General features: G+C 36.2%; 1 protein-coding gene across 1 annotated transcript in view; it reads right to left on the reverse strand.

The window, feature by feature from the left end:
• The window catches only part of LOC132110478 (polypeptide N-acetylgalactosaminyltransferase 18-like), a 131,406-nt gene that overhangs the window by 53,262 nt on the left and 51,093 nt on the right, over nucleotides 1-27,051 (reverse strand). Inside the window, exons 2-4 of the mRNA XM_059517119.1 lie at nucleotides 12,303-12,498; nucleotides 8,474-8,640; nucleotides 1,860-2,043 (exon numbers count right to left, since the gene is read on the reverse strand). Of these exons, the coding sequence (XP_059373102.1) occupies nucleotides 1,860-2,043; nucleotides 8,474-8,640; nucleotides 12,303-12,498 (547 nt within the window). The remainder of the gene's footprint in view (nucleotides 1-1,859; nucleotides 2,044-8,473; nucleotides 8,641-12,302; nucleotides 12,499-27,051) is intronic.

The raw sequence follows: 27,051 nt of genomic DNA on the forward strand, positions 1-27,051 counted from the left end.
TCGTCCGCCATTTGGGAGGCCAATAAAGCTTAGCTTGCGCCATTTGCAGCGCTCACGGTCACAAGGCTTCATTTTGCCCTAAAGCGTTTGCTAGTAACGATCCAGCCGCTGTCCACGGTCCTTAAAAATGTAAGACTCTCTTCAAACTCCAGAGGTCGCTCTACTGCGGCTGAATTCAATAGCATACCTCTTTGTTTTCAATTTAATGAGGCCGTTTGTTCTTTCCCTAATTGCAAATTTGCTCATATTTGTAGTGTTTGCAAGGATCCACACCTGAAATCTGTTTGTCCACGCCAGTACAAACCTGCACCCCGAGGGAAAGCCCCAATTCGGAAAAAATGTTGAATAAAACACCCATCTACTCCTATTAATATTCCCAACCTTTCAAACTACCTCTCTTCTCACCCCGATCCGGTATTTGTTGATTATTTAATCAACGGTTTGTCCCAAGGGTTTCGGGTGGGTATCCTTTCTCCTCTTTCTGCCTATTTTTGTTGCAAAAAATTTGTAATCTGCTAGACACGAACCTGATGTGGTTTCAGTTCTTTTCGACAAAGAGGTCAATAAAGGATATGTTATAGGCCCCTTCACTTCTCCTCCTTTTTCTCCTTTTGGATTAATGCCATCGGCATCGCAACTCGCAAATATTCGCGGCCTCGTCATGTGTGGCTCAGCGGGGCCTAGTCATGTGTGGCTCAGCGCGGCCTAGTCATGTGTGGCTCAGCATGGCCTCGTCTCTGTGTGGCTCAGCGCGGCCTCGTCTACGTATGGCTCTGCGCGGCCTCGTCTACGTGTGGCTCAGCGTGGCCTTGTCTATGTGTGGCTCAGTGTGGCCTAGTCATGTATGGCTCAGCGTGGCCTCGTCTATGTGTGGCTATTTATTTCTTCTTTCTATTTTAGGTACGTCAAGATAGACGGCCGGCAAGTATATTAATTTCCACTTCTGGGGGTAGGCTCCATTCCAATGGAATTATTCTTCCACTAGTTCTTGGGGCTTGGCTGCGCCCCTGCCTTCATCTTCAGGCAGGAAATACTGAATCCGTACCCTCGGACTGCTATTTACAGATGGCGCCAAATACTACCATATATATATATATATATATATATATATATATAGATATATATATAGCTTGCTGGGTCATAAATAAATGGATGAATTGTTACAATATCTTCTCCGAATCTTTCTGGTAGAAATGAAAGCTTTAGCATAAGTTCTGCCAGGAAGACAAAATTGTTAGCGTCACCTATTACCTTCTCAATTGTCCAATCATGTTCTAATAATAGAAGTATAAAGAACCTGTGCTTATACTTGTCTGAGTTTGCAGATGCTGAACGCTTCACTCACCACCACCCACCCCTCCACCACCAAGATGGTTTCCTCCCTCACCAATAACAAAGCTTCTTCTCTCCATCTTCCATACCACCGCAGGATGTTCTTCAAATACTACCATATATTTATATATAGCTTGCTGGGTCATAAATAAATGGATGAATTGTTACAATATCTTCTCCGAGTCTTTCTGGTAGAACTACTTTTAAGGTGCATTTTTTTGTCTTTTGCACTATGGAAAAGAGGAGTGTGTGCACTTAAAAAAATCACTCTTATGTTTCATGGAGGAAAAAAAATATGGGTTTGGAGCAACATGAAAATGAGAGAAAAAATTAAGCAATGAGCCAGATTAGGCTGCTTTTTTCTTTTCTTTTTTCTTCAGATATTTTCAGGAAAATAAAATCCCCTCAGTTCCTGTCAGTGCTTGAACAAGAGCACTGATCCTTTAGACTATTTCAATTGAAGGAAGCCATAATTACAATCTGGCTATGAACTGCTAGGATAAGCCAGAATTTTTTTTATCACCCACCAGCCAATGTTGAACTCTACGTGGGCGTCAAACAGGGCCACCACAGGGGCAGACGCAGCTCTCCAGCCACTCACACGTGAGCGGATCAGCCCCTCCTGCTTACTGTGCCGAACCATTTTAATGAAACCGGGCTGCTTGATGTTGGTCTCCTTGACAAAGTCTTGTAATTTCTCCTTTAACTCATCTGGGAGGAAGAGAGAGACAAAGAGAGAGAGGAAGAGCTGTAACATTACAATGCCTCCTGGAGAAATGTCCTTATTATTCCTGGTCACAGCAAAGAGGATGTTGTTGTTACAGTGTGTGTGTGTGTGTGTGTGTGTATGTGTGTGTGTGTGTGTGTGTGTGTGTGTGTGTGTGTGTCTGCGAATACGCGCTCTTGGGCCTGTCAATCGTGTTCACTTTAACAGAGAAGCCATACCAAACCAGGATGTGGAACTGCATGCACTGCTTGAGTGATACGGTGTGCTCTCACTAAACTATATACTGATACTGTATGTACAAAGGTGTCTATCTATAACATACTATAATAACAATAATAATACTAATACTAATGTGATTTGCTCAATTATTAATAAAGATTCCTATTTTTATCGATGTTAAAACAGTTTCTGCTGCTTAATATATATATATATTTTTTTTTTTGCATTTATTTGTTATCTTACTAACCCCAAACTTTTGAATGGTAGTGTATCACAGTTACTATATCAATATTAAGCAGTAAACAATTTTCAACATTGATCTAAGATCTACAATATCGTTAAAACTTTAACAATCTGGCAACAAGTCAAAATGAAGGTGCCTCACATGAATATAAAATGCAAACCAAGAAAAAGTGTCATTAAGTTTTCATTTGGGACCTTCATGTGTTATGCCTCACTGTTAAATTTAATTCTTATGATTTATTTTAAATTTTACCTCAATGTCTACCTTTCAGAGAAGAAACTGGTTAGAGGGACTGTAAGATCTTGAAGAGACAGTGGATGTTGATGTGAAAAGGATAAAGACAGACATGATTCCATCATCCATACAACATATTCATTAGTATATTTCATAAAAGGCTGGTGTAAAGACTGAAATGGATCAACATGTATTCTTTTAGAACATTCTTGAGATCTCAAACTAATTTTTATTATCATTATTTGTATTTATTAATTTTTTTGTGGGGGACTGCTACAGTGGTTATGCCATGTTTGTGGAAAAATGGATGAATATGTGGATATGGTTATCATTTAGTATCGTGCTATATGTCAAAAAAGCATGATAATTCTTCTGAAAGCATGACTGAATCATGGTAACACCATGTTATTTTTTTTTTTGGTAAGCGTTTGTGCAGTTTACTCAATTGAGGGCCTAATCGTCTTATTCCCTGTTTGCTGGGACTAAATTGATTTTCTATTAGGTTTGCATTACAAACATGTTTGATGATTTCGCAGATGGTGTAGCCGAGGGACAGGGAGAGAATTAATTCCGCCAACTCAATTATCTGTTGCTGTTAAAACAAATAAATGATCATAATGAATAAAAAAATAAAACTCATCCAGACAAGGCCCAGCGGTACACAAAGGTTTTTAAAAACCACTTAACAGCGTAATATAGTGAAATGGCTCATCAACTCTTTGAACCGCAAATTATTTTGTGCACAATTGAAGGATTTTTTTTTCTTGGTGCAGTCCTTCAAACCCTTCATTTGTGAGTATTTCAAGTTGTACCATCACTCCTGCTGTGCCTGTTTACCAGCATCTGAGTTTCAAACGAGTTTTACACTGCAAATATGACTTTTCAAGTTTTCCAGTTATGGATTGGAGTATGCTGCAGTCTTTCTATTCTTTAAATTCTATAAATTCCATGTGTTACTTGCTGTTGGTTTGTAATTATTAGTGACTAAGTAATTTTTTGTGAAATTTACTAGCAATTTCTGAGATTGGGGGGCACCAGTATGCCAACACGTAATACCTGAAACTCTCCATTAGGCAGTTTTGATTTATATGCTGTTTAATGTTTTATGATTGCATTATTTATATATGCATCTGCTTACATATGCAATCATATGTTTTTGATTCTTTGCCAAAACCAACACAAATAACACATATACAAAACCAGGGTTTACACGGGTGGATTTTACCAACCAGTAAACAATGGTTTCCACATTCCTCTAAAAGTTCACAATAGTTTTATCTTGTAAAACATACTACAATAGTGTTTATCTGACAATTTTGAAAAAAAAAACAAGATTTCAATGTATGTGAAAAAAGAAATCTCTATTAGAAAGAAATGATGATATGAAGTATATTCTTCAGAGAGAATTATTCCAGTGATGATTGACTGAACTTGTAATATGGACCAATCACAGCGATTGTTATCTGACAGTTGTTTTTCTCTATTTCCCTGCCGTTAATGATCCTGACACTGGTCACAGGTATGACAGAAGCTAAAGGTCACTTTGTAATTCACCTTGCCATTGAGTGAGATGTTGTGCTTAGCCAGGCTTATGCCTTTTGAGTTTATCCTTGAGCGAACTGCGTCTCTCATCGATCACTGAGATTGTGGAATTGCACAAGTGAACGTGAAGAGTATGACTTTCAAAAGTCAGAGAACATTGGATATGAACAGCTTGTGGCTCTACAAATTGCTCTAATGCTTTACCCCCACCTGCAAATATGAGTTTTATGATTGAACCGGGAGACACTAAATGAAATCTGTCTTCTGATTTTATTTGACAGCGAAAATCCCTCTATCCTCAACCTCACCAAAATCTGATTAACATACGGGAACAAATAGCAATTGATTGGAAGAACTAGTGAAGATACTATCATAATAAAACAAAGGATAGCAGGTCCATTATCTCAGAGCTGCTTATGACTGAAAGCATCAATCTTTCATCACCATTATCAGAAGTGCACTTCTTTTTTCTTGTTTACTTGTCTTGCTCAAAACCAAACATTAAGCTTGACTGAATCTACTGTTAGCCATTATAATATTATAATATAAAAGAAGACTGACAAGCTGAAGGTCTCTAAGCAATCTTACTGGGTGTCAAAGCATTTCAGGAGACATTCTGATTAAGTCCATGATGTTAAACTTAGACTTAAACTAGGATATCTTCCTCCTCCGCTTGTCCTTCAAGGCAGCTTGAAGTAAGCTTGTGTTACTGAAGCAACCAATAACATCGATACAAGTTTTATTATGTTACAGTTTGCAACAGTTTGTTGCAGGTTATTATTGTCATTCAGTAACCGAAGCTTACTTCAACATGCCTTAAAGGACAAGAGCTCATCTTTACAGACTGAGACGATCGAAGGTCAAATATTATTTACATATTTAGTAAAACAAATCAGCGCGAGAACTTTCCAATTTGCGCGCCACTGAGTGGCGTCTGTACTTCGCGGTCAGAGAGCACCTGTCCATCAAAAGCTCACTATCCAATCAGAGTAGATCACTGTTTAGCCCGCCCCCACGAGAAGAATCCATGATCAGCGAAAACGAAAAAAAGAATGAAGCATATTTGAAGAGCCTGTTAAATTTGTGTGACTGAGTACATTTTTTTCATTTTCATTTTGTTTTTCTTCTTTTGTAATGGCATATTTTTGATAGTTTCTGAAAAAGTTACGTTCAGTTTTATAAAGATACGTTCATTATTATTGAACCAAATGTAATTCCATCATGTCTTAGGACAATCAGTCTTCTCAGTTTATCTTATAGAGGCCCGATGATTTGTAGACAATCTGCCTTCTCTGTCTTCTCTGTCAATCTTATAGAGACCCAATGAAGTTTGCTCAAGTTCTGTGAGGAAGCCTGGTTTGCCTGCTGGAAGATGTCCTTATTATCCCTGGTTATAAAAAAAAGACAGTAATTCAATCTTTGTGTACATCAATATGGACTCCAGGAGCTGGGACAGCTAAGCTGTATTGATCTGAATGTGAAGCTCTCAACCAATATCATCCAATATAATTAATCACTCCATCTAACAGCTCAAAACCTACAATGGCCAGCCAAGACAGCTCTACAAAAAGTACTGTGGCTCCTTTGGCTGCATGTTTGAACTCTCATTCTGATGGCACCCATTTACTGCAGAGGATTCGTTCAAGTGATGTGATGCTATATTTCTCAAAATAGTTTCCAAGTAAGAAAAAAAAAATCATGTGTATCTTGGATGGCCTATGGGTGAATAATTTACAGCACATTTTCATGTTTGAGTAACTGGTCATTATGGATTATCTGAAAACAAGTGTTATATTGCATGCAATTCTGCTTCTAAGGTTGTTGTTTTTTTTGTTTTTATTTTTTATTTGTTTTTATTAACTGAAGATATATTTTCTGAAAATAAGTCCAATTTAAGCTATTTTTCTTTTGCAATTTTTCTGTTTAGATATTTCTGCTGACAAAAATGCTAGGGAATATATATATATGTATATATATATATATATATATATATATATGTATATATATGTATATATATATATATATATATATGTATATATATATATATGTATATATATATATATATATATATATATATATATATATATATATATATATATATGTATATATATATATATATATATATATGTATATATATATATATATATATATATATATATATATATACATTTTATTTATTTTTTTGCAATTCAAGTCATCTCTCTCTCTCTCTCTCTCTCCCTCTCTCTCTGATGATAAGGTGATTATTCATCATTTGTCCACTGCAGCGAAAAACATTAATAAAAAATTGCCAGTTCATTCTCAGATTTTGAGGAGAGCGAGATTTAATTTTCTTTGGCCTTCACTGAAGGTTGACAGATTCTCTATCGGTCCCACTGTTGACATAAAGTCTCATGTTGAGTGGCCGCTTCACAACCTTCATCTATGAATGTAAAGATAAAGTTGTCAGGAATCACAAGATTATGCCAGCTGCGGGCCGCTGGTCCTTGAAATGGTCCAATTAGTGCGGAATCATCTGGGTCACTTCACCCTCTTTCTCTTCATGTTGGTCATGGTGTCTGCCGCAGTAGAATAAAGTGTAAGCTGAACCCAGAAGTGGCTCTCAGGATTGATGTCGAGAGATAATACTCACAATTGAAAGGACCTGTCAGCTTCCATAGAGCCACGGGTTGACAACAGTTAGTGCTGATGAATCTAATTCATTAACTAATAATTCTAGCCGTAATGACAAAAGTAAATCAGCGTCAGATGACACACTATGCACTGACACAAAGGATGGAATGACACTAGCAAAATGTCAAAGACGGCATGTTTTTGTGTTTATTGTTGTTGTTGTTTGTTTATTTATTTATTTATTTATGTTTGGGGGGGGACGGGGGTAAGACATTCATTCAAAAAAAAATATGATAAAAATCTAGAAGAAACTTTGCATGACTCAGCAGCATTTGTCTATGCACAACCATGACATTTCTGCAGAGCAGTTTTAACATCTTTGCAGATGATTCTGTGAAGCTTATTAGGTTTTGTGGTATTTTTCAAGATGAAATGTTTAGGCGTCTTCTACATTAATCTTTATAATTGTTGGGATCCTGTGATCCCTAGTAAAAAAATTAAGTGTGCTTAATTGTAGTCTCCAAATCTTAAAAGTATATAAAAACAATATCTGTTCTTGTAGATAATAAATAAAATAAAAGGACACTTATGTGTACTAAGACTATACTTTCACAACTGTTCCTTGACAATTAAGTAAAATTTTAAAATGTGCATTTTGTAATAATATCAAATTAAAAGTATGACTTCCACAATATAAAAAATAAATAAAAATTCAAGTTCAATGGCTACCAACTGCTGTTACCAACATTCAGAAATGTCTGGAAGATAAGGTCAATATAATTTAAATATATAAAATGCAATATAATAATACATTTATTTATAAATTGGGAAATTACGTGTACACTAGAATTAAATTAACATTTGTTTCACAAAATAGTAACAGAATAATTCAGAAAAAAAATAATCAACTTCTTTTTGTTCTCAATGTAGACAATTTGATAATAAATGCAATAATCACAAAATAGCTGAAATCCAAGATAATGTACCATCCCAACCTTTTGTTCTATCATTTCTTAAAATAAATAGATATAACAGGAGATTCATCAGTCTGTCAAATTAATGCACTTATTGCAGCACCAAATTGTTGGAAATTAAAGTAATAATGAGCAAAAAGGCCAGCAGACAAACTCACTACATGCAACAATAGTCCAGAACATGAGGTGCATGATGTTGGAGAAACAGAGTAATTCATCATGTTTCTTAGGTTTAAGCTTTCTGGGGTAAATATTTCTCAGTTTTCAGCTGATTGGTATTCCATCACTAGTCACTTATGAGCAGAGCAGCTAATTAAGCAGACTGAAGGGTTCGACAGAAGACAGAATATTGAGAAGCCAAACAGCAGTAATTATTAAGACTATAAGCCTCACACTGAGAATTAGCAAGTCCAACACAAGAGAGCATAAAAAGAAATGCATGAGGTTGCTGTTGCTTTTTTTGAGTCTCTCAGGAAGTAGTTACGCCAATGCTTCACATTAATGGCACTCACTACTTAGAGCTTGTGAGACAAACATTTCACAATCGAAACAAACATATTAAGTACATTGCGCTGTTTGTAAACCTACCGTTATTGCTGTTGTCATCTACAAGTATGATCTCTTTGAGCAGGTGGCGCGGGGTTCTGTTCATGACCGAATGGATGGAGCGCAGAATGACTGAGAGCGCCTCGTTCACAAAGATGAAGACTATACTAACCTGCGGAAGGTTGGACGGGTAAGACATGTTTTTGCACCTGCAGAGACAGATGAAACAAAGGAACACACATGTTAATGTGTAGATGGATTTCCAAGAATAGAGTACAAATTGATGTCCTTTTACTTTCTAACACACAAAACCCATGTATGATTTGTTAAAGCATTACTAAATTCAAGTATGCAAAGTAGCTCGTTTTTAACACATCAGCTTACAATGAGGTCTTGACTTTCTTGAATGTATACAACAACTAAAATAAATTATAATCAGAATTTTGAGATTATGTTGGTTTCAAAATCAATTAAATAATCTAGTTTAATCATAAATGCTTAACCATTCAAAACTGTTAACCAACTTATTTGAAGGAATTCTGATTAATATTAATAATATTATAAATTCATAGATTAACAGCGAGGAGGGCTGAGAACTGTTATTTCTCTTCAGGAACGAGACGCTGCGTCGAGCCCTTTGGGGAAACGCCTTTGGCAAGATCAACTCTGAATATCGTGTGCAATCTGTCCAATGGAAGAGCGTGACGTCACAGGCGGGGCACGTGCAACGCAGCTGGCTTCAGCTTCGCGTCTTTCAGCAAGCGCTCTGTGTGTACATGTCAAAAAGTCTGTCTTGTGAGTCTTATTTATTGTTGTCTGTCCCAATAAAGCAACATAATGCCTAAGAGCAAAGCTAAGACCGGACATATGAAGGGCGAATCCAGATCGCGCTATAAATTGTGTGTTCCTCCCTGCCCACGCTACATCACGGGTGGGGATACACACGATTTATGCGTGGTTTGCCTGGGATCGAAGCACGCTGAGTCGGCTCTCGAGGGAGCCTTCACCAGCATTCCCCGCGGTGCTGGCCCCGCTTCTGCCGAGGCAGAGCGGCTGCTGCACTCGTGGGGTTCACAGGTGGATCTGGCGGAGGGTATGGAGACGGGCCAGTCCTTATCTCCTTCCTCACTCGACCCGTCTCTTCGGCCCAGACTCTCAATATTACGGCAATGTCGCGGGGCACAATGAGCGAGGGTACAGAGCGATGCCCTGGGTAGAGCAGACGCATCTGTCTGAGCTATCTGTCACCTGGTTCGGCGTAGTCTCTGAAGGCTCCGGCCTTGCCCACAAAACCGTTAAAAACAACATCTATGTTAATGGGCAAGGGCTATGTGGCAGCAGGTCAGGTGGGGGCGTGCGTTCACACTATGGCCGTCCTCCAGGCATATCAAGCTGACCTGCTGACCTGCGAGGCTCACAAACTCTGAGTCGGGGACTTCCAAAGTGAAATCAGATCTTCGTACAATTATCGAAGCTAGGAAGTCCTCGACAAAGAGGTCCTGACGCCAGAGGCGCAGTGACCCTGAGGGTAGCCCCTACTGGAGTAGAGCGGTGTCCACCTCATTATACGGTGCCCGTCTCACCCCAGTGCCCTCTGGAGGCCGGTCTGCCAACCCTGCCAGTGTTTCAGGGCTCAGCGGTCTCCCGCGAGTGTCACTCCCAGTTATGTCCGCCCGCGAGCGTAGCAGAGCTGGGAAGCTCGCCACCCCTTCGGGGGCCTCTTACACCAAAGATCAGAGAGACTGATTCCCTTAGTACATTATTTAGCAGTGTGGAAACTACTGCCAAATGTATCTCAATGGGTCCTGCACACAGTAGAAAGAGGATATTGTATTCAGTTGGGCCGTCCACCGCCGAGGTTCAATGGGGTTACACCGACAGTCGTTGTTGGGAGCTCTTGGTCGCCGTGTAACGCTAGCGACAGACGCGTCTCTCACTGGTTGGGGTGCCGTCATGAGTGGCCACCCTGCCCGCGGTCTGTGGAGTGGTCGCCATCTGACATGGCACATCAATTGTCTAGAAATGCTAGCAGTGTATCGAGCATTGAAATATTTCCTCCGAGACCTGAGAGGCCGTCATGTGTTGGTGCGCACCGACAACACATCGGTGGTCTCTTATATCAATCACCAGGGAGGTCTGCGTTCACGCCCCTTATACAAGCTGGTATACCAGATCCTCCTGTGGTCCCAGGGCAAACTCCTCTCGTTAAGAGCAGTATATATTCCTGGGAGATTGAATGTGGGAGCAGACATGCTGTCGAGACAGGGGCCGAGGCCCGGAGAATGGATACTTCACCCGAGGTGGTGGTACTTCTTAAATTTGATAAATGTTTTCTATTTAATTAATGTTCATTGAATAATTGTTGTTAACATAACATAAGATCCCACAAATCTGAGTTTTAGACTTTATTTAGACCCAAAATTGTCCTAAATTTTTGTAACAGAGTTGCAAAACTGCAAACCTCATGCAGAATTTATAGTAAATAAAACAGCTCATATATTTAGTTTGACCTCCTGAGGTTTACAATCAGCATTTTCATAAGGTTAGCCAACTTCTTTTGATAATTTATTATAAAATGACTTCATCTTAAGTTTCAGGCCCTATTCTGTTTCCTTTATTTGGAAATCACTGAGAAATCTAACAAAAGACAAAATGGCAATTTGACAAACAGGATCTTTTTGGGAAATATGGGGGTCTTTACAATGACAGGTAATGTCTTGATGTTCTTGGCAGACTGGAGTTTATAACAAGTGGGTTTTGAAAGTTTTCAGACCCAGGTTCTCAATAGCAATTTGGCTTCACGGTGAGAAAAGAACATGTGATCAGATGTGAAGGAGTTCTTTTTGTTGCTGCCAGTAAAACACATCCAGTGATTACAGGCTATGGAGTAATTATGTTTCTCCACACACACACCTCTTTCAAAGCCTGTCAAAATAGAGATGGATGGTGTAAAATGCCATGCTTTCAACCCATAACAGACAAAAAAAAAAACTAAACTTTTTAATTTACAGTTCACTTACTGAAGCAGTACTGGGGTTTACATTACACAAATTTTCAGCAGTATACTGGTCAATATATATATCTTTTTTAATAATTACATGTTTTGCTTGTTTGTTTGTTTGCTTGTTTGTTTGGGAAATATGTTTGTTATTCTCACTCACACTTCGTTTATCTGATTAAAAAAATACATGAAATATGGTAATGTTGTCAAATATTTGTAAAAATTAAAATAACTTTTTTCTATTTGAATATATTTTAAAATGCTATTTATTTCAGTGATGACAAAGATGAATTTTCAACATCATTACTCCAGTCTTCAGTGTCACATGATCCTTCAGAAATCATTTGACGGTAAGTGGACATTAAGCAGCAGAAACTTTTTCAATATTGATAATAATAATAATAAGATGAAGAAGAAGAAGAAAAAGAAATGTTTCTTGAGCACCAAATCAGCAATAAATTACATTTTACATATATTAAAATAGAAAATGTTCATTTGTAATACTATTTGACTGTATTTTTCATCAAATAAATGTAGCCTTGTTAAGCATAAGAAATGTCTTTCAACATGTAAACAAAGTAGTGTACTTTGTGGTAGAATATATTATTCCATTGTACATGAATATGGTAATCATTTTACACTTTCAGAAAAAAAGGTACAGAAGTTGTCAATGGGGCAGTACCTTTTTGAAAGGAACTCCTTTGTACCATCATATTTCAGTGAGAAATGAACACAGTGCATCTGCTGACTGCTAACATGGATTTGTGCTCAATCATCACATTAGTTCACTCAGGCATCACTGTGACAGTGAATAAAGGACAGACAGACAGACAGACAGACAATCTTAGGGCTAGACTGCCAGCCACTCACCCTTCAGGTCTGTAGTCTGGGATGGGTCTGTCCATGGAGAGGCGGTCGCTGAGGTAACCGTTGTAACCATAATACTGAAACATCTTGAGGGCCGCTCTACGGCTCTCTGGCCCCAGATCCTGGCCCCAGTGGTTGAACAAGGACGAGTCAGAAAAAGATCGATCTAGCTGATTGTCATCTCCTTTCAGCGGGGACTCTATGAGGGTCAAACAGAGAGATGTTGGCATTCCCCTGATGATGAAACGTGTCAAAGGACAAAGTCTACAAAAGGAAAATGACACTGAATGCATTTAAATGCACAATCTTACACCAATTGTATTAGTATTTTGTTTTTTTTAAAGGGACAATAAACATTAATTAACATGAGTAAACAAGTCTACTATGTAAATGTGCCAGATTTAGTCATTCAGGCAAATTTTCATCTGTTTGATTGAACTTGATGCTACAACTCATGATTAAATGCCTTCTCTGGTGTTCTATTATCAGGTAAACACTTGTGAAAAAGATCTGTGCTTAATTGTATTGAAATATTTTATAAAACTGTACTGAACAACATTATCCTTTCATGATTGTTTCTTAAAACACTTTCTAATAATGTCAATTTAAATGTTTTCCTTAAAACTACATTTTACCTTAAAAGTACATCAAAGTAAGTTTTAATAATCTTCTGGAGTGCTTTTTAAGAAGTACACTTCTTTTTTAAGTGTCGACTAAAATACAGTAGAAAAGCACAAATGTACTCGAAAATAAATGCTTTTCTGATGTGATTTGTAATTTGAAAAGGGTGAAAAAAGTTAGCCAAAAGTCAGATTCAAACCTGGGTCGATTGCGTCAGAATGAGTATGACACGTTTTACCATCTGCATCACTGGAGCTGATGTCTGTCAACTGTCGTTTGTAATGTTGTCTAGCCTAATTACACTTTGGTGGGCGGAGTTAGTGTAAATAGCCTCTTTCAACATCTCCTGAGAACTCAAAAAGCTACCCTTAAACAGTAATATATTTTCCCATTGGTATTCTGCAATCAATCAATTAATCAATCAATCATTCAATCAATATATCCTCACATTCAGGCCATTCAAATGTATGGCACCCATTCACTGCAGAGTATACATTGGTGAGCAAGTGATGTAATGCTAAATCTTTTCCAAATCTGTTCTGACGAAAAAACTAACTTGTCTACATCTTGAATGGCCCAAAGCTGAGTACATTTTCAGATAATTTTCATGTCTGGGGAACTATTCCTTTCAAAACAGTAATTTTTATAGCTGTACCCTTGATATCTACAATATTTCAGGCTATGGGAACCGAATACACAGAATAAGGAAGTTGCATTGTTGTGAGCCAGAGTATTGCAACCTGGACCTGTGTGAAAACATGACTACAGAGTGCTCAGTCAGAAAACTGATACTGAGGGGGTCAGTCTGGATCACTGACGGAATCAAATACGGCTCTGTTGGATACTGGCTACAGAGAGCACGAACACCCACCCAAATGGCAGCTCTGAATAAACACTGGAGCCATGCTGCTAACAAGCGTGCTTTAAGCACTGGCGCAGAAAAGTAATTTATTGGACCCAGTTCACAAACACACAACATCTGACTGCAGAGATTAAACATCAATATACTGTATTTCTACTTGCTAGTAGAAAACGAATTCTATTTTATGTGAATGCTTTTTGTACTTCACTTTTATAGTTTCCCATATTACAGCCTTCTGATAAAAATCTCTTAAGACATTGCAAAAAACTTCCCAAAATCAAATGACCTGGGGCTGCTGTGTTCTGAACAAATACAACTGGTTTTACAACCATGAATTACATGAACTACATAAAGTTATCGGTGGAGTTGAAGTTATTGATGCATGAACCAGTGTTATTTTAGTACTACTAAGATGGTATTAGGCTAAAGTTTGTATTAATATTTTGATTATTAAACCTTTTTTTTTTTTTTTGATTTTTTGTTCTTATTTCAGTTATTCACTCACTCATTCATTTATTCATTCATTCAATCTTTCATTCGTTCATTTTTTAAGTTATTTTTTATTTTATTTTTTATTGACTTATTGACCCCGCTTAAAAATCTCCTGCATGCACCTAGGAAATAACATTGCTAAAGTTGTGATTTGGACAGTCATACTACTTTTAGTATGTGCTTTTTAAAAACATTGGAAATCTGAATTTCAGTGTAGTCTCAGACTTTTGAGAAGCACTGTAGTTTTACATACTTTTTAAAAATTAATTTTGTTGTGGTTTTTTATTAGTTTGACTGTTTATTTTACAATAACCCTATCATCAACAGACCTTTTCCACAATACTACTATAACTGCTTTGTAAGACATGATGTGTGTGTCAACAAATCAGATTGGTAAATCCATTAGGGAATAATAAAGAAGTAGTGTATACATCAACATATTTGCTCAATAGGAGACAAATAGCTAAATATCTGATTTATGATTATATGTCATTTGGCAAATGTACAATTGTATGGCTATTTATGCATTATACTCACAGTGGAGTAATTACTTTGACAACCAAAATAATACATGACTGTCCTTGTTTAAAGAAATATGCTTAATCTGTAGGGTTTAATACATGAGATAGATAGCACTTGCCTTAATGCAAGATATAACCCATCCGGTAATACAAATTGAATTCTGTAATTTGTGCAAAATTACACATTCACATTTACAGTCTGGCCTGCGCAAACCCTCTTTTGGCGTTAAAAATTACTGTCAGGATTTAATTATGGCATGCAGTGAAACAAGTGATGAAAAGTCATGGACAGTTATTTTTGCACATGACTTTATTGCATATGTATTTAAAGAGAGTATTTAAATAATTATGCAATGTGATTTACTAAGACTTGCAGAAGTCAATTTACTTATTTTTGCACAAATATTTAATACCCCCCCCCCCACCACCACCACCAAAAAAATAAAAACGTGTCTTAACCCATTGATAAGGTCATTGTGGAAATGATTCAGCTATATCTGTGTTCTTTCATTTGCACACTGTCAGTAAATCAGCCATAGAACTTTCCACTCTCACCTGCTTTTTATGGGATTTCAGTCTCATGCAAATTAACCAGTTTAGTAAAGTATTATAAATTCAAAAAACATATCAATATTAAATAAAAATATTTTTATATGTCAAATCAAATCAGTAGTCTAATAAAAGATGTTTTATTCCACATAGAGAGCGTCACCTCATGGGCCACCCATGTTGAGATCAAATGACCAGCTAAGTATGACTTCTCTTGGTAACTTTAACTGATTACCATGTACTAGTTAGCCCTGCTGCTAAAAATCTTTCTCCATTGACATCCATTCAAAATTAACACAGTTTATAATTATACCGAATAACGACACTACTGTCTTCAGTTGAGCTGCTTATCGCTGAATATGTTTCATAATAGATTATCTTTACACAGTTATGAACTGAACTGAATCAACACTCAACTGACTTGAGCTGAATAATGACACGATTGTACAGCAGAATTTGGATTTGCTTCATATTTCATTATGTTTGCATCATTGATTCTGTTACTTCACTGTGAAGCTGCTCACTATTATATCAAGCGCTATATAAAAAGGTGCCTTCAGTTGACTTTACGTTGTTTTTGCAGGCAACACATAGTATACCACTGCTATTTCATTGCATAGTGTATGTTTCACCAATGCCTGGTTCTTTCTGAAAACTCCTAAAAGCATAAAATGATCACTTTTTTCTGCTTTTCATGTCATAAGGCAGTGACATTTGCAATACTAAACCAAAATAAACTGGCATGGTGTTAAAATAGTCTAGGTAAACTACAAATCTACAAATATATGATACTGCCACATCAAATCATGTTGCATAGAGAATTTTTCTAAAGACACAACATGAATGCATCACACATTATTTTAATTCTGACATGATCATAAGTGCACACATCCTAAAACCCCATTATATATGCTTGAGGGTCAGTGATGTGACAGTATGTCTGCCTATTAATTAGTCTCCTCCTTCAGAAGAGATAAGAAACCACGCTGGTGCGGCCAGGGGTGGCTTTTGTAGACTTGGTAACCTAGGCAACATCTAGTGGCTCGGTCTGCTCAGCATGTTGTCCCAAAGGATCTTTGTTGACTGAGGAATTCATTCCGCAAGCATACAGGCCAGCTATCAGAGCCTTTCAACTCAACAAAAGAGACACAGGGCTTCAAGTAATAGAGGTCCTTTCACAGCCATTAAACACAGCTATGAGAAATAGCAGAATTTCATAAGCAGTTAGAGAATGACCCCACATCAGTGTGTGCTGAGTGCATCACAGCAAGTATACATGAAAGTTCAGGAGCTCTACCGTGGCCAATATGCTGCATGACAGCGATGCTCTCTTTAGGATAAAATCAACATTAAATGGCTTTGACAAGCCATTTTACTTTAAGATATGATGTATTTCTGTGTGTAACTGGATCTTTTACTGATATGGGACAGGCTGTGGGTTAGGGTTTATGTTCATTACTTGCTTATATTGCCACAAAATTGATTACATTAATATTAACTAGCATCAAAGGGGTCATGAACCGAGAAATCAAATCCCTTTTTTGACATATAACAGGTCAACATACTATAAAAACACCCTTCAAGTTTTAAAATTCAAAACTTTCTCGTTAGTTTAAAAACAGCTTCTATTGAAAACAAGTTCAGAAAACAACTAGTTTTGTAATGTGCCGCTTTATGACGTAATAGTGTGGCTAAGCACCGCCTCCACAGGAGAAGATCAGTGCCTGATTTCTACATCACTGCCTCTTTAGCCCCACCCTCTGATAAGCGCTTGTAGTAGGAGGCGAGGAAATGCTAGAAAGACGCAAACACAGGATTACTCCATCAACAGAACCATACAGATGACATTACAAGATTATAAATTGTGAAAAATAGTCTTTCTTGAACGTTGTCAGTGAAACGCTGTTTGTTTGTTTGCTTTACTTTGCTACAGATTCATTTTTAAACAAGCCAGTATGATTTGCAGGCTTTTCAGAGAGACCAAACATTGAGTCTGACTAACATTAGAGTGGATCGATATAGTAATGTCACAACACATAAGTGTGATTAAATGTGCTTTTACCAATATTGCAATGTCTGTTCCAGACCGTTTGATATGTACTGAATATTTATACGTTTTTAACCCAAATGACACATGTTGTTTTCAGAGTATGTCCCAGCAGCAACCATCTGCTATTTTAATAAGTGAAACTTATTACTGAGGTCACTATTGGCATTTATTCTACAAGCTAAAATCAACCTACATTACCGGTCAAAATGTAATAAGAAGTCTCTTCTGACCACAAAGGCTGTAAAAACAGTAAAAACACTAATATTTTGACATATTACAATTTCAAAGAATTGTTTTCTACTTAAATATATTTCAAATTGTCCCCTTGGAATTATAAGGTTCTATCTGACATTTTTGTCAAAATTGAGTTATTCACATTTTCTTATTCTGTCTCAATGTATTTATATTATGTGATAGATTTTTTTTTTTTTAATGTTTTGTACATTATGGGACTTTTTATTTAAAAAAACAATAAGGTTATATCTACACAGTCGAATGGAACACAAAAACTTTAAAGTAGTTTCAATATCTCAAAACTACTCAGAATGCATATAGAACCTTATAATTCCAAGGGGACGAAATGTAATTTTTCCTGTGGTGGAAAAACTGAATTTTCAGCATCAATACTCCAGTCTTCAGTGTCACATGATCCTTCAATAATCATTCTATGCTGATTTGGTGTTCAGTTATTATCAGTTAACATTAGTGCTTAACTATTAATAATAGTTATATAAAACATTTTTGATGCTTAATATGTTTGAGGAAACCATTGTATTTTTTAACGATTCTTTGATGAATGGGAAGTTCAGAAGAACAGCAATTATTTAAAACTTAAATATTTTGTAACATTATAAATGTCTTTACTGACACTTTTTATCAATATGTTTCCCTGGTGAACAAAAGTATTTTTTATGAATAGTATTGTACACTATTAAACAACTGAATACTATTGTGTAATATGAAGCAGCCCAACTGTTAAGAATTAATAAGAAATATTTCTTGAGCACCAAATTAGCATATTTAAATGATTTCTGAAGGGACATGTGACACTGAATTAAAATAGAAAACTATTGTTTTAATATTTTGCAATATTACAGTTTTTACTGTATTTTTGTTCAAATAAATGCAGTCTTGGCCAGTGTATATAATTTCCCTAAAGGAATAGATCACCTGAGAGATTTTTGTCCCTCCATTGAAAGTCCCCAGAACCAAAACTGTTACGCTTTAAAAACTTTCATAAAGAGCTTGTAAAAACCATATGAATCAAACAGTTCAAGTCTAATCCAAGTCTTTTATTCACACTAAAACACTGATTAATGCACATGCATATAGCACATCAAATATGGTAAATAAAAGCTTAAATAAAATCTTTTTATCATAAACAGATATTGTTCCTGCTTAGAAGATTACATCTTAAGGACAACATTTACATGCCTTTATGAACTTTCTAAAGCATTTAAATTTGAATTGCATGGAAAAAAGTCTTATGGGTTTGAAACAATATGAAGGTGAGTAATGACATTAATTTCATTAATGGGTGAACTATTCCTTAAAAAACTCACTGACTGAATGAAGATTATTAGTGAATAAGATACATAGCATATATTTCAGTCTATTCCCAACGCAACAAAAGTACTGTATATAATGTTGTGACAATAATCCTAAAATATGAAGATATCTTTATATATGCTGATAAAATTACTGTAACTTTCTATTATTTGTCTTTATTTAGTATTTATTATTTCAAGATACTTTATAAAAAGTGGCTCAAAAATTACTCATACAGCTATATAAGATTTTGGTCATGCCATGTACCACCCACCAAAAACATACTTGCACTCACATAAACAGAGCCCAGCCCTTTCTGAAGTTGGTGGGCTGGCAAACACAGGCATTGAAAGAAATTAAAGTGACTTCATATGGATACAATGAGAACAGTTCCACAGAACCAGGAAGAAACTGTGTAAGACATAAAAAAAGGGACAGGGAAAATGACTAAATAAACAGGATTTATAGATATTGTAGATTGTGGATAATTGCTACAGGATGAAATTACAGCACACTGAAGAAGCAGTTCATATTTCATCTGAGCTCCTGTGACTCTGCTGTGTCAATCAGACTTCCAGGCTGATGACTCGACTTGTTCTAGCAGGTTGTTAAACCCTGGCGGCTCTAATCACATGCTCTCTGTGAGGAACATTATCAAACACAGTCAGGTGGGCTGAAACAGGATGGACTTCTACAAAAGGCCAACTGCATTAAGAGACGAGTCTGATAAATGAGGTGTCCACACTGATTTGGCAATGCACACAGCTAATGTAATCACATAAAACAACAAAAAATCATTTTCCACACCTAAATATAATAAATCATACATGAACTGTATTAAACACTGTGTGTATTTAGAGATTTTTACTTCATAGTAATCCTGAAATCAACATGAAACAACATTCACATTAATTTTATTTCAATAATGTGACTTTTTGAAAACCTGAACATAAATGTTGGATATGATTTCATATTGACAAGAACTGATTGGATTCATACAGCTCTGACATAGTTGCAAAACAAGATTTATGGACTTTCTTATAAGTTATAGAGAGCATCTTCAAGTAAATCACTAAAACATATTATATATGTTTTATGTTTAAAAAATAAGTCTTAAAAAAAAAAATATATATATATATATATATATACATATAGAAAATGTGTGTGTGCTCCGTGCATTTTTTTTTTCTTTAATAACTACACCGAACAAAATTATAAACGCAACGCTTTTTTTGCCCCCATTTTTCACAAGCTGAACTCAAAGATCTAAGACTGTTTCTATGTACACTAAAGGCTTATTTCTCTCAAATATTGTTAACAAATCTGTCTAAATCTGTGTTAGTGAGCACTTCTCACTAATGGAATGCATAGTCGATATAAAAAACTGGATGACGAGTAATTTCTAATTTCTTACTGCTAAATTTTGAAAAAACAGAGGTGTTAATTATAGGACCTAAAAACTCTGCTTGTAATAACCTAGAAAACTGTTTAAGACTTGATGGTTGCTCTGTCAATTCTTCGTCATCAGTTAGGAACCTAGGTGTGCTATTCGATCGCAATCTTTCCTTAGAAAGGCACGTTTCTAGCATTTGTAAAACTGCATTTTTCCATCTCAAAAAAATATATCTAAATTACAGCCTATGCTCTCAATGTCAAATGCAGAAATGTTAATCCATGCATTTATGACCTCAAGGTTAAATTATTGTAATGCTTTATTGGGTGGTTGTTCTACACACTTAGTAAACATACTACAGCTAGTCCAAAATGCAGCAGCAAGAGTTCTTACTAGAACCAGGAAGTATGACCATATTAGACCGGTCCTGTCAACACTGCACTGGCTCCCTATCAAACATGATATAGATTTTAAAATATTGCTTATTACTTATAAAGCCCTGAATGGTTTAGCACCTCAGTATTTGAATGAGCTCCTTTTACATTATAATCCTCTACGTCCGCTACGTTCTCAAAACTCAGGCAATTTGATAATATCTAGAATATCAAAATCAACTGCAGGCGGCAGATCCTTTTCCTATTTGGCGCCTAAACTCTGGAATAACCTACCTAACATTGTTCGGGAGGCTGACACACTCTTGCAGTTTAAATCTAGATTAAAGACCCATCTCTTTAACCTGGCATACACATAACATACTAATATGCTTTTATTATCCAAATCCGTTAAAGGATTTTTAGGCTGCATTAATTAGGTAAACCGGAACCGGGAACACTTCCCATAACACCCTATGTACTTGCTACATCATTAGAAGAATGGCATCTACGCTAATATTTGTCTGTGTCTCTTTTATTCCGAGGTCACCGTAGCCACCAGATCCAGTCTGTGTCCAGATCAGAGGGTCACTGCAGTCACCCGTATCCAGTACGTATCCAGACAAGATGGTGGATCAGCACCCAGAAAGGACCTCTACATCCCTGAAAGACAGCGGAGACCAGGACAACTAGAGCCCCAGATACAGATCCCCTTTAAAGACCTTGTCTCAGAGGACCACCAGGACAAGACCACAGGAAACAGATGATTCTTCTGCACAATCTGACTTTGCTGCAGCCTGGAATTGAACGACTGGTTTCGTCTGGTCAGAGGAGAACTGGCCCCCTAACTGATCCTGGTTTCTCCCAAGGTTTTTTTTCTCCATTCTGTCACCGATGGAGTTTCGGTTCCTTGCCGCTGTCGCCTCTGGCTTGCTTAGTTGGGGTCACTTCATCTACAGCGATTTCACTGACTTGATTGCAAATAAATGCACAGACACTATTTAACTGAACAGAGATGACATCACTGAATTCAATGATGAACTGCCTTTAACTATCATTTTGCATTATTGACACACTGTTTTCCTAATGAATGTTGTTCAGTTGCTTTAACGCAATGTATTTGGTTTAAAGCGCTATATAAATAAAGATGACTTGACTTGACTTCTCCTTTGCTGAGATAATCCATCCACCTCACAGGTGTGGCATATCAAGATGCTGATTAGACAGCATGATTATTGCAAAGGTGTGCCTTAGGCGGGCCAAAATAACAATAACCATAGCGCCATTTTGGAGAATATCCACTAAACGGATATCCTCTTCTGTTTCAGCTGTGCTGCACAGATGCGCTTTTTTCATTCAAATTAAAACATAAATACACGTTAAAAAAACGTTTCCTTATGTCGCGGCCAACACAGAAGAGTGTACGCTGCTTGCGTTTAGTGGATATTCTCCAAAATCAGCGCTACGCTGATGTGGAGAGACACAGAGGAGACAAATTATTGAATAAAGTCATTATTTTTTATTTCTTTACGTACAAAAAGTATTCTCGTCACTTCATTAATTTACGGTTGAACCACTGATGGTAGATGGACTATTCTGACAATGATTTTCATACTTTTCTTGACAGTTTAATTAACTTGGCAGTTAATGGAAAAGTCACAAGCCTCCCTGATTTCAGCCAAAATATCTTTAATTGTGTTCCGAAGACGAACAAATCTTTTACGGGTTTGGAACTGCAAGGGGGTAAGTGATTACTGACTAGAATTTAATTTTGGGGTGGAGTATCCCTTTAAAAGGATGGTTCACCCAATAATTTACTATTTATTTACTCTCATGTCGTCCCAAACCTGTAATCATTTCTTTATTGTGCTGAACACAAAAGAAGACCAGCAACTGTTAGGTTACCCACATTCTTCAAATTAAATTTTATGTTCAACAGAAGAAAGAAACTCATTCAGGTTTAAAACAACTTAAAAGTGAGTAAATGCTAACAGAATTTTTGGTTGAACTATACCTTTAATGTTAATAAAAAATAAAACACAAAGAGACAAATCACTCATTGCACTTGACTAAAAAAAGCTGAATACAATTGCTTTAATACAAATCTATGTATAACTTATAAATTGACATCTATATAGTGTTTTATTTTTTATTTGTTAATTCATTTCTTGAATGCTACTGCTACACCTACTGTACACGAAAAATAAAGCACTGTTTGTTTTCTTTGTACATTATGCGTATTTGTAATTTGCATTTGTTGAATACGATTTTTATCTTCACCCACTTCGGCCTAAATATCATTTTTTATTTTATATTGTGTTACCTTGTAAGGAGGCGTGTTTAAAAAAGAATCCCGATAAAATCGTGAATTTTCTGAAAAAATGGTTATATATATATATATATATATATATATATATATATATATATATATATATATATATATATATATATATATATATATATATATATATATATATATATATATAATTTTTTTTTTTTTTTTTTTTTTTTTTTTTGCCATTTAGCCCATGCCTATCTGGAACACAGTGAAATGTGAAACATCTTCACATGAGCTTACGTTCATGGTCTTTAGCATTCACATGCATATCAATGGAAGTCAATGGAATGAAAAGTGTAGTGTGACTGGCTCATTATAGAGCAATAGTATATAATTTTAATATCAGCCATTTTGTGATGAATTATAAGCTTATTGGCATATCGTATGAGCCAAAATGTTCATATCAGGGCATTACTAATAATTGTTACTTTTCCCTCTCCAATGTATCAGTGAACAGTGCAAATGCATCACTCTAAAGCATTAAACTACCAGTGGGAAAGAAAAATACAATTAGAGAATGAACATTTGTACCAGTGCATGGAAAGTGCATGGACTTTTAGTTCTGCCTGTGGCATTATGAATGTTTCACAGAAGCAGACAGCTCTGGACATGCAGTTTCTAGGTTGTTACAGGGATGTTACAGGCAGATGCATATCATGACTGCAGGTCTTATTGAACCGTGTACACTGCAAGAACATGTGACCAGCTGCATGTAACCAATGAGTGCACACAAAGCATTCTGCCAGATCACTTCCCACACAGGCATATTAATAACATCTGTTGTGCAGAGAGCATTTTTTAATGCGCTGCAAATCAAAGGCATTCGTCTGTGTTTCAACACGTTTATCAGACCTGCTCACAGAGGTGAATGAGAAGAATCCAAGCCCACCCCTAACTCTCTCTGACTCTATCCGCCTTTCTAAATGTCCTTCCCTTGCTCTCACTCTTGTGATGCCCAATATATACCCATCTGATATCAAACCTTTTTTATCTTGAACATGTGAACCTTCAGGACTCAGTCATTTCAAGTTATTTTGGTTGTAAAACAACAGTCTGTTATGCTGCTTGATGTTACAATTTAGTATTTGTTATCCTATTATATAAATGTTTTATCTTAATCCTAAACACACTGTTTGCTGTGCAAGTAGTTTCACCATTTACTGCACATTGTTATTCTTGGTTACATACCCATAGCGGCTGATCATTACTTATCATTTCTAAGTATGGGGTTGCTGCGTGACTGCAAACATATACATGGCAGCTAACGCTATGTAACAGTAAAGAGGTAATTAGTGTGTTGCAAGGACTGACGGTATGCATTCATTTACTTAGAGGCCAAGCACTTAGAGATAGTGCTAGTGCATTTTTTAAAGGAACAGTTCACCCAAAAATGTAATTCAGTTATTTAATCACCCTTATGTCACTGAAACATGTAAGTTGTTTCAGAAATTTCTTTCTGACTATGAAACTTGCACTTTTTTTCTGGCAAATGGCATGTTTCCATTGTACAGTATGCACATCTTCTTACCAGATAATAAATAAATAAATAAATCCAACTGAATTGAGCGCATACATTTTTATGCACGTTTCAAATTTATATGCACCTTAGCTTTTCCATCCAGCATTTGTGACTATATAAGCGTTTTTGTTTTTGTTTTTGTTTTTTAATTGCGACTTCATAACTCACAGTGTGAATATGTCTCACATTTTGACTGTCTCCACAAGAATATATTCTAAAAAACGTTTTGCTAACATTCCCAGTAAGTTATGATAACATAAAAATGTTCACAATTGTGAATTTTTGAAAATGTGTCTTTTATGTCTTAAAACATGATATTATTTATTTCTTAAAGCAACACTATAGCAATTAATAAACAGAACTGCATGCATCCCGGGGAAGAACCTTCTAACCGGAGCTACTTCTCCAAGTTTATGTCTATGGCGATTCACGCAGGTATGTGTTAGTCCGCAGCTGTGATGACCTGAACAGTAGGGCTGCAACTAACGATTATTTTGATAATCGATTAATCTGCCGATTATTTTTACGATTAATCGATTAATCGGTTTATGTACTTATATTTTAGTTTTTTTAATTTTTCCCCCCCAAGTAAATTATAAATAAAGGGTCTTTATCATTCACCATAGATTTTTAAGAGATTTTAACCATTTTGCATTGTCATATCCTCATCAAAAATATACCTGGAGTTGTTTTATTGTGTTAGTAATCCTTTGTCGAACTCTTCTGCAATCAGAACACTGACCCATACTCTAGCAAATTTCTGGGAAACAGCTTTATAGCTTATGCTGTGAAATTGTAAACAATCCTTCGAATAAAGTGCCAATGGCATGAAACCTGAATGGAACTCACAATTTAAATTAAAATCCATCAGAAGGTTGTCCAGAAAAAAAAAAATTGGACACACAAAAAAACCTGCTTTGTGAAAAAGAGCAGTGAATACTTAGAAAAAAAAGTGCATTTTAAATATCTTTAAACATTTACCTCTCTCATTCAGTCATAATTAAGCTGCAAGACTGAATTATGAACTGGTAAACGACAAACTGATCTCAGAACATGTTTGTAAAGCTTTAAATGTTAACTGTTAAAAAGCAATGTTATCAGCTTTTACAACTAAACATTTGCAAACAACATTGTACTGGAGAAACTGCACAAATGAAAGTCTTAGGGGCCGTTCACAAATCGCGCCTAAAAACGCGTGGAAAACGCTAGGCGCGCCGCTTTCTCCTTCTTTCCAAAGCGCTCGGGCAGAAGCGCCACTGAGGCTATAGATTGTGTGGCTTGTTGTGGACAGATTAGGAATTTTTGGCAGGTGAACTATAAAATGGTTGGGGGGAAAAACTATAGACATAAAATGAAATTCTAATAATATCACTAAGATGTTTTCCATGTGTTGTTTCTCCTCTATATGACAGACTGCCAGTAAAGTTAATGAAAACCTCTAAAATAGTAATTGCAGCCACTGTTACCATGACAACTGCATCTCTAGATGGAATTACAGCAGAAAAAAAAAACAGATCAGAAGAGTCAATTAAGATCGATGTAGAAATTTTGGAGACATTGAGACAATGACTTCACAGGTTATGCAACCACTCCAGTGATTTATGTTTATGTATCAAACTTTAAATATAGGTTCGTAACAGTCTAATTAAGTGATGTAACCAAACTGGCTGAGAATCTTTAACTCTTTTAAACTTTTACCACCCCCTGGTGGAATTAGTGTATAGTTACCCAGAAACTCATTTGTACAACTGTCTATATGCCCTTCTAGTGCAGCATTATCTTTACTAAAGAGCAAAGAAAATGAAAGGAGTATTTTATAAAGCTCACTTTTTAAGTGCTGCCTTTCTTGGCCAGGGACCATTTGAAAAAGAGACTATCGTCTCAATATGATTTCCCCTGGTTAAATAAAGGAATAATAATAATAATAATAAAAGAAAAATCGATAATTTTGACCCATACAATGTTTTTTTGGCTATTACTTAAATATACCCCAGTGACTTAAGACTGGCTTTGTGGTCCAGGGTCACATATTAGCTTTTCCATCCAAAATTGTGGATACAAATATTTGAAGATTGACTGAAGTGAATCTAATGTCTTTAAGTTTCCAATCTTTTTGGAATCTGCAGCATCCTCAAGTGCCTTGAGTAACGGGAGATTCTGACTGTGTTAGACATTATTCAGTACATTATTCAGTTAACAATACTCTCAGAAAAGTTGCATCTTTAAATTCAGCAACTTTGAAGCACCACTGTCATACAGTATGCTCTACTGAGACAGATGTCTGTAGCTAGTAGCCGTCACATAATGCGCTGTTTTTCAAACATCCCACCGAGAGTGTCGTCTTTTAAGATGCAACTCAATACCACTCCGTTCTGTTCCATTGCATACAGCCCATCCCGGAATGACATTAAATTATTAAAAACTACCATGCTAGGCAAGTGCAGTAAAATACTGTATGCTGTTTAATATTACTCTTTTGATCTGGCTC

Source organism: Carassius carassius, chromosome 2 (assembly GCF_963082965.1).
Source record: "Carassius carassius chromosome 2, fCarCar2.1, whole genome shotgun sequence".
NCBI lineage: Eukaryota > Metazoa > Chordata > Actinopteri > Cypriniformes > Cyprinidae > Carassius > Carassius carassius.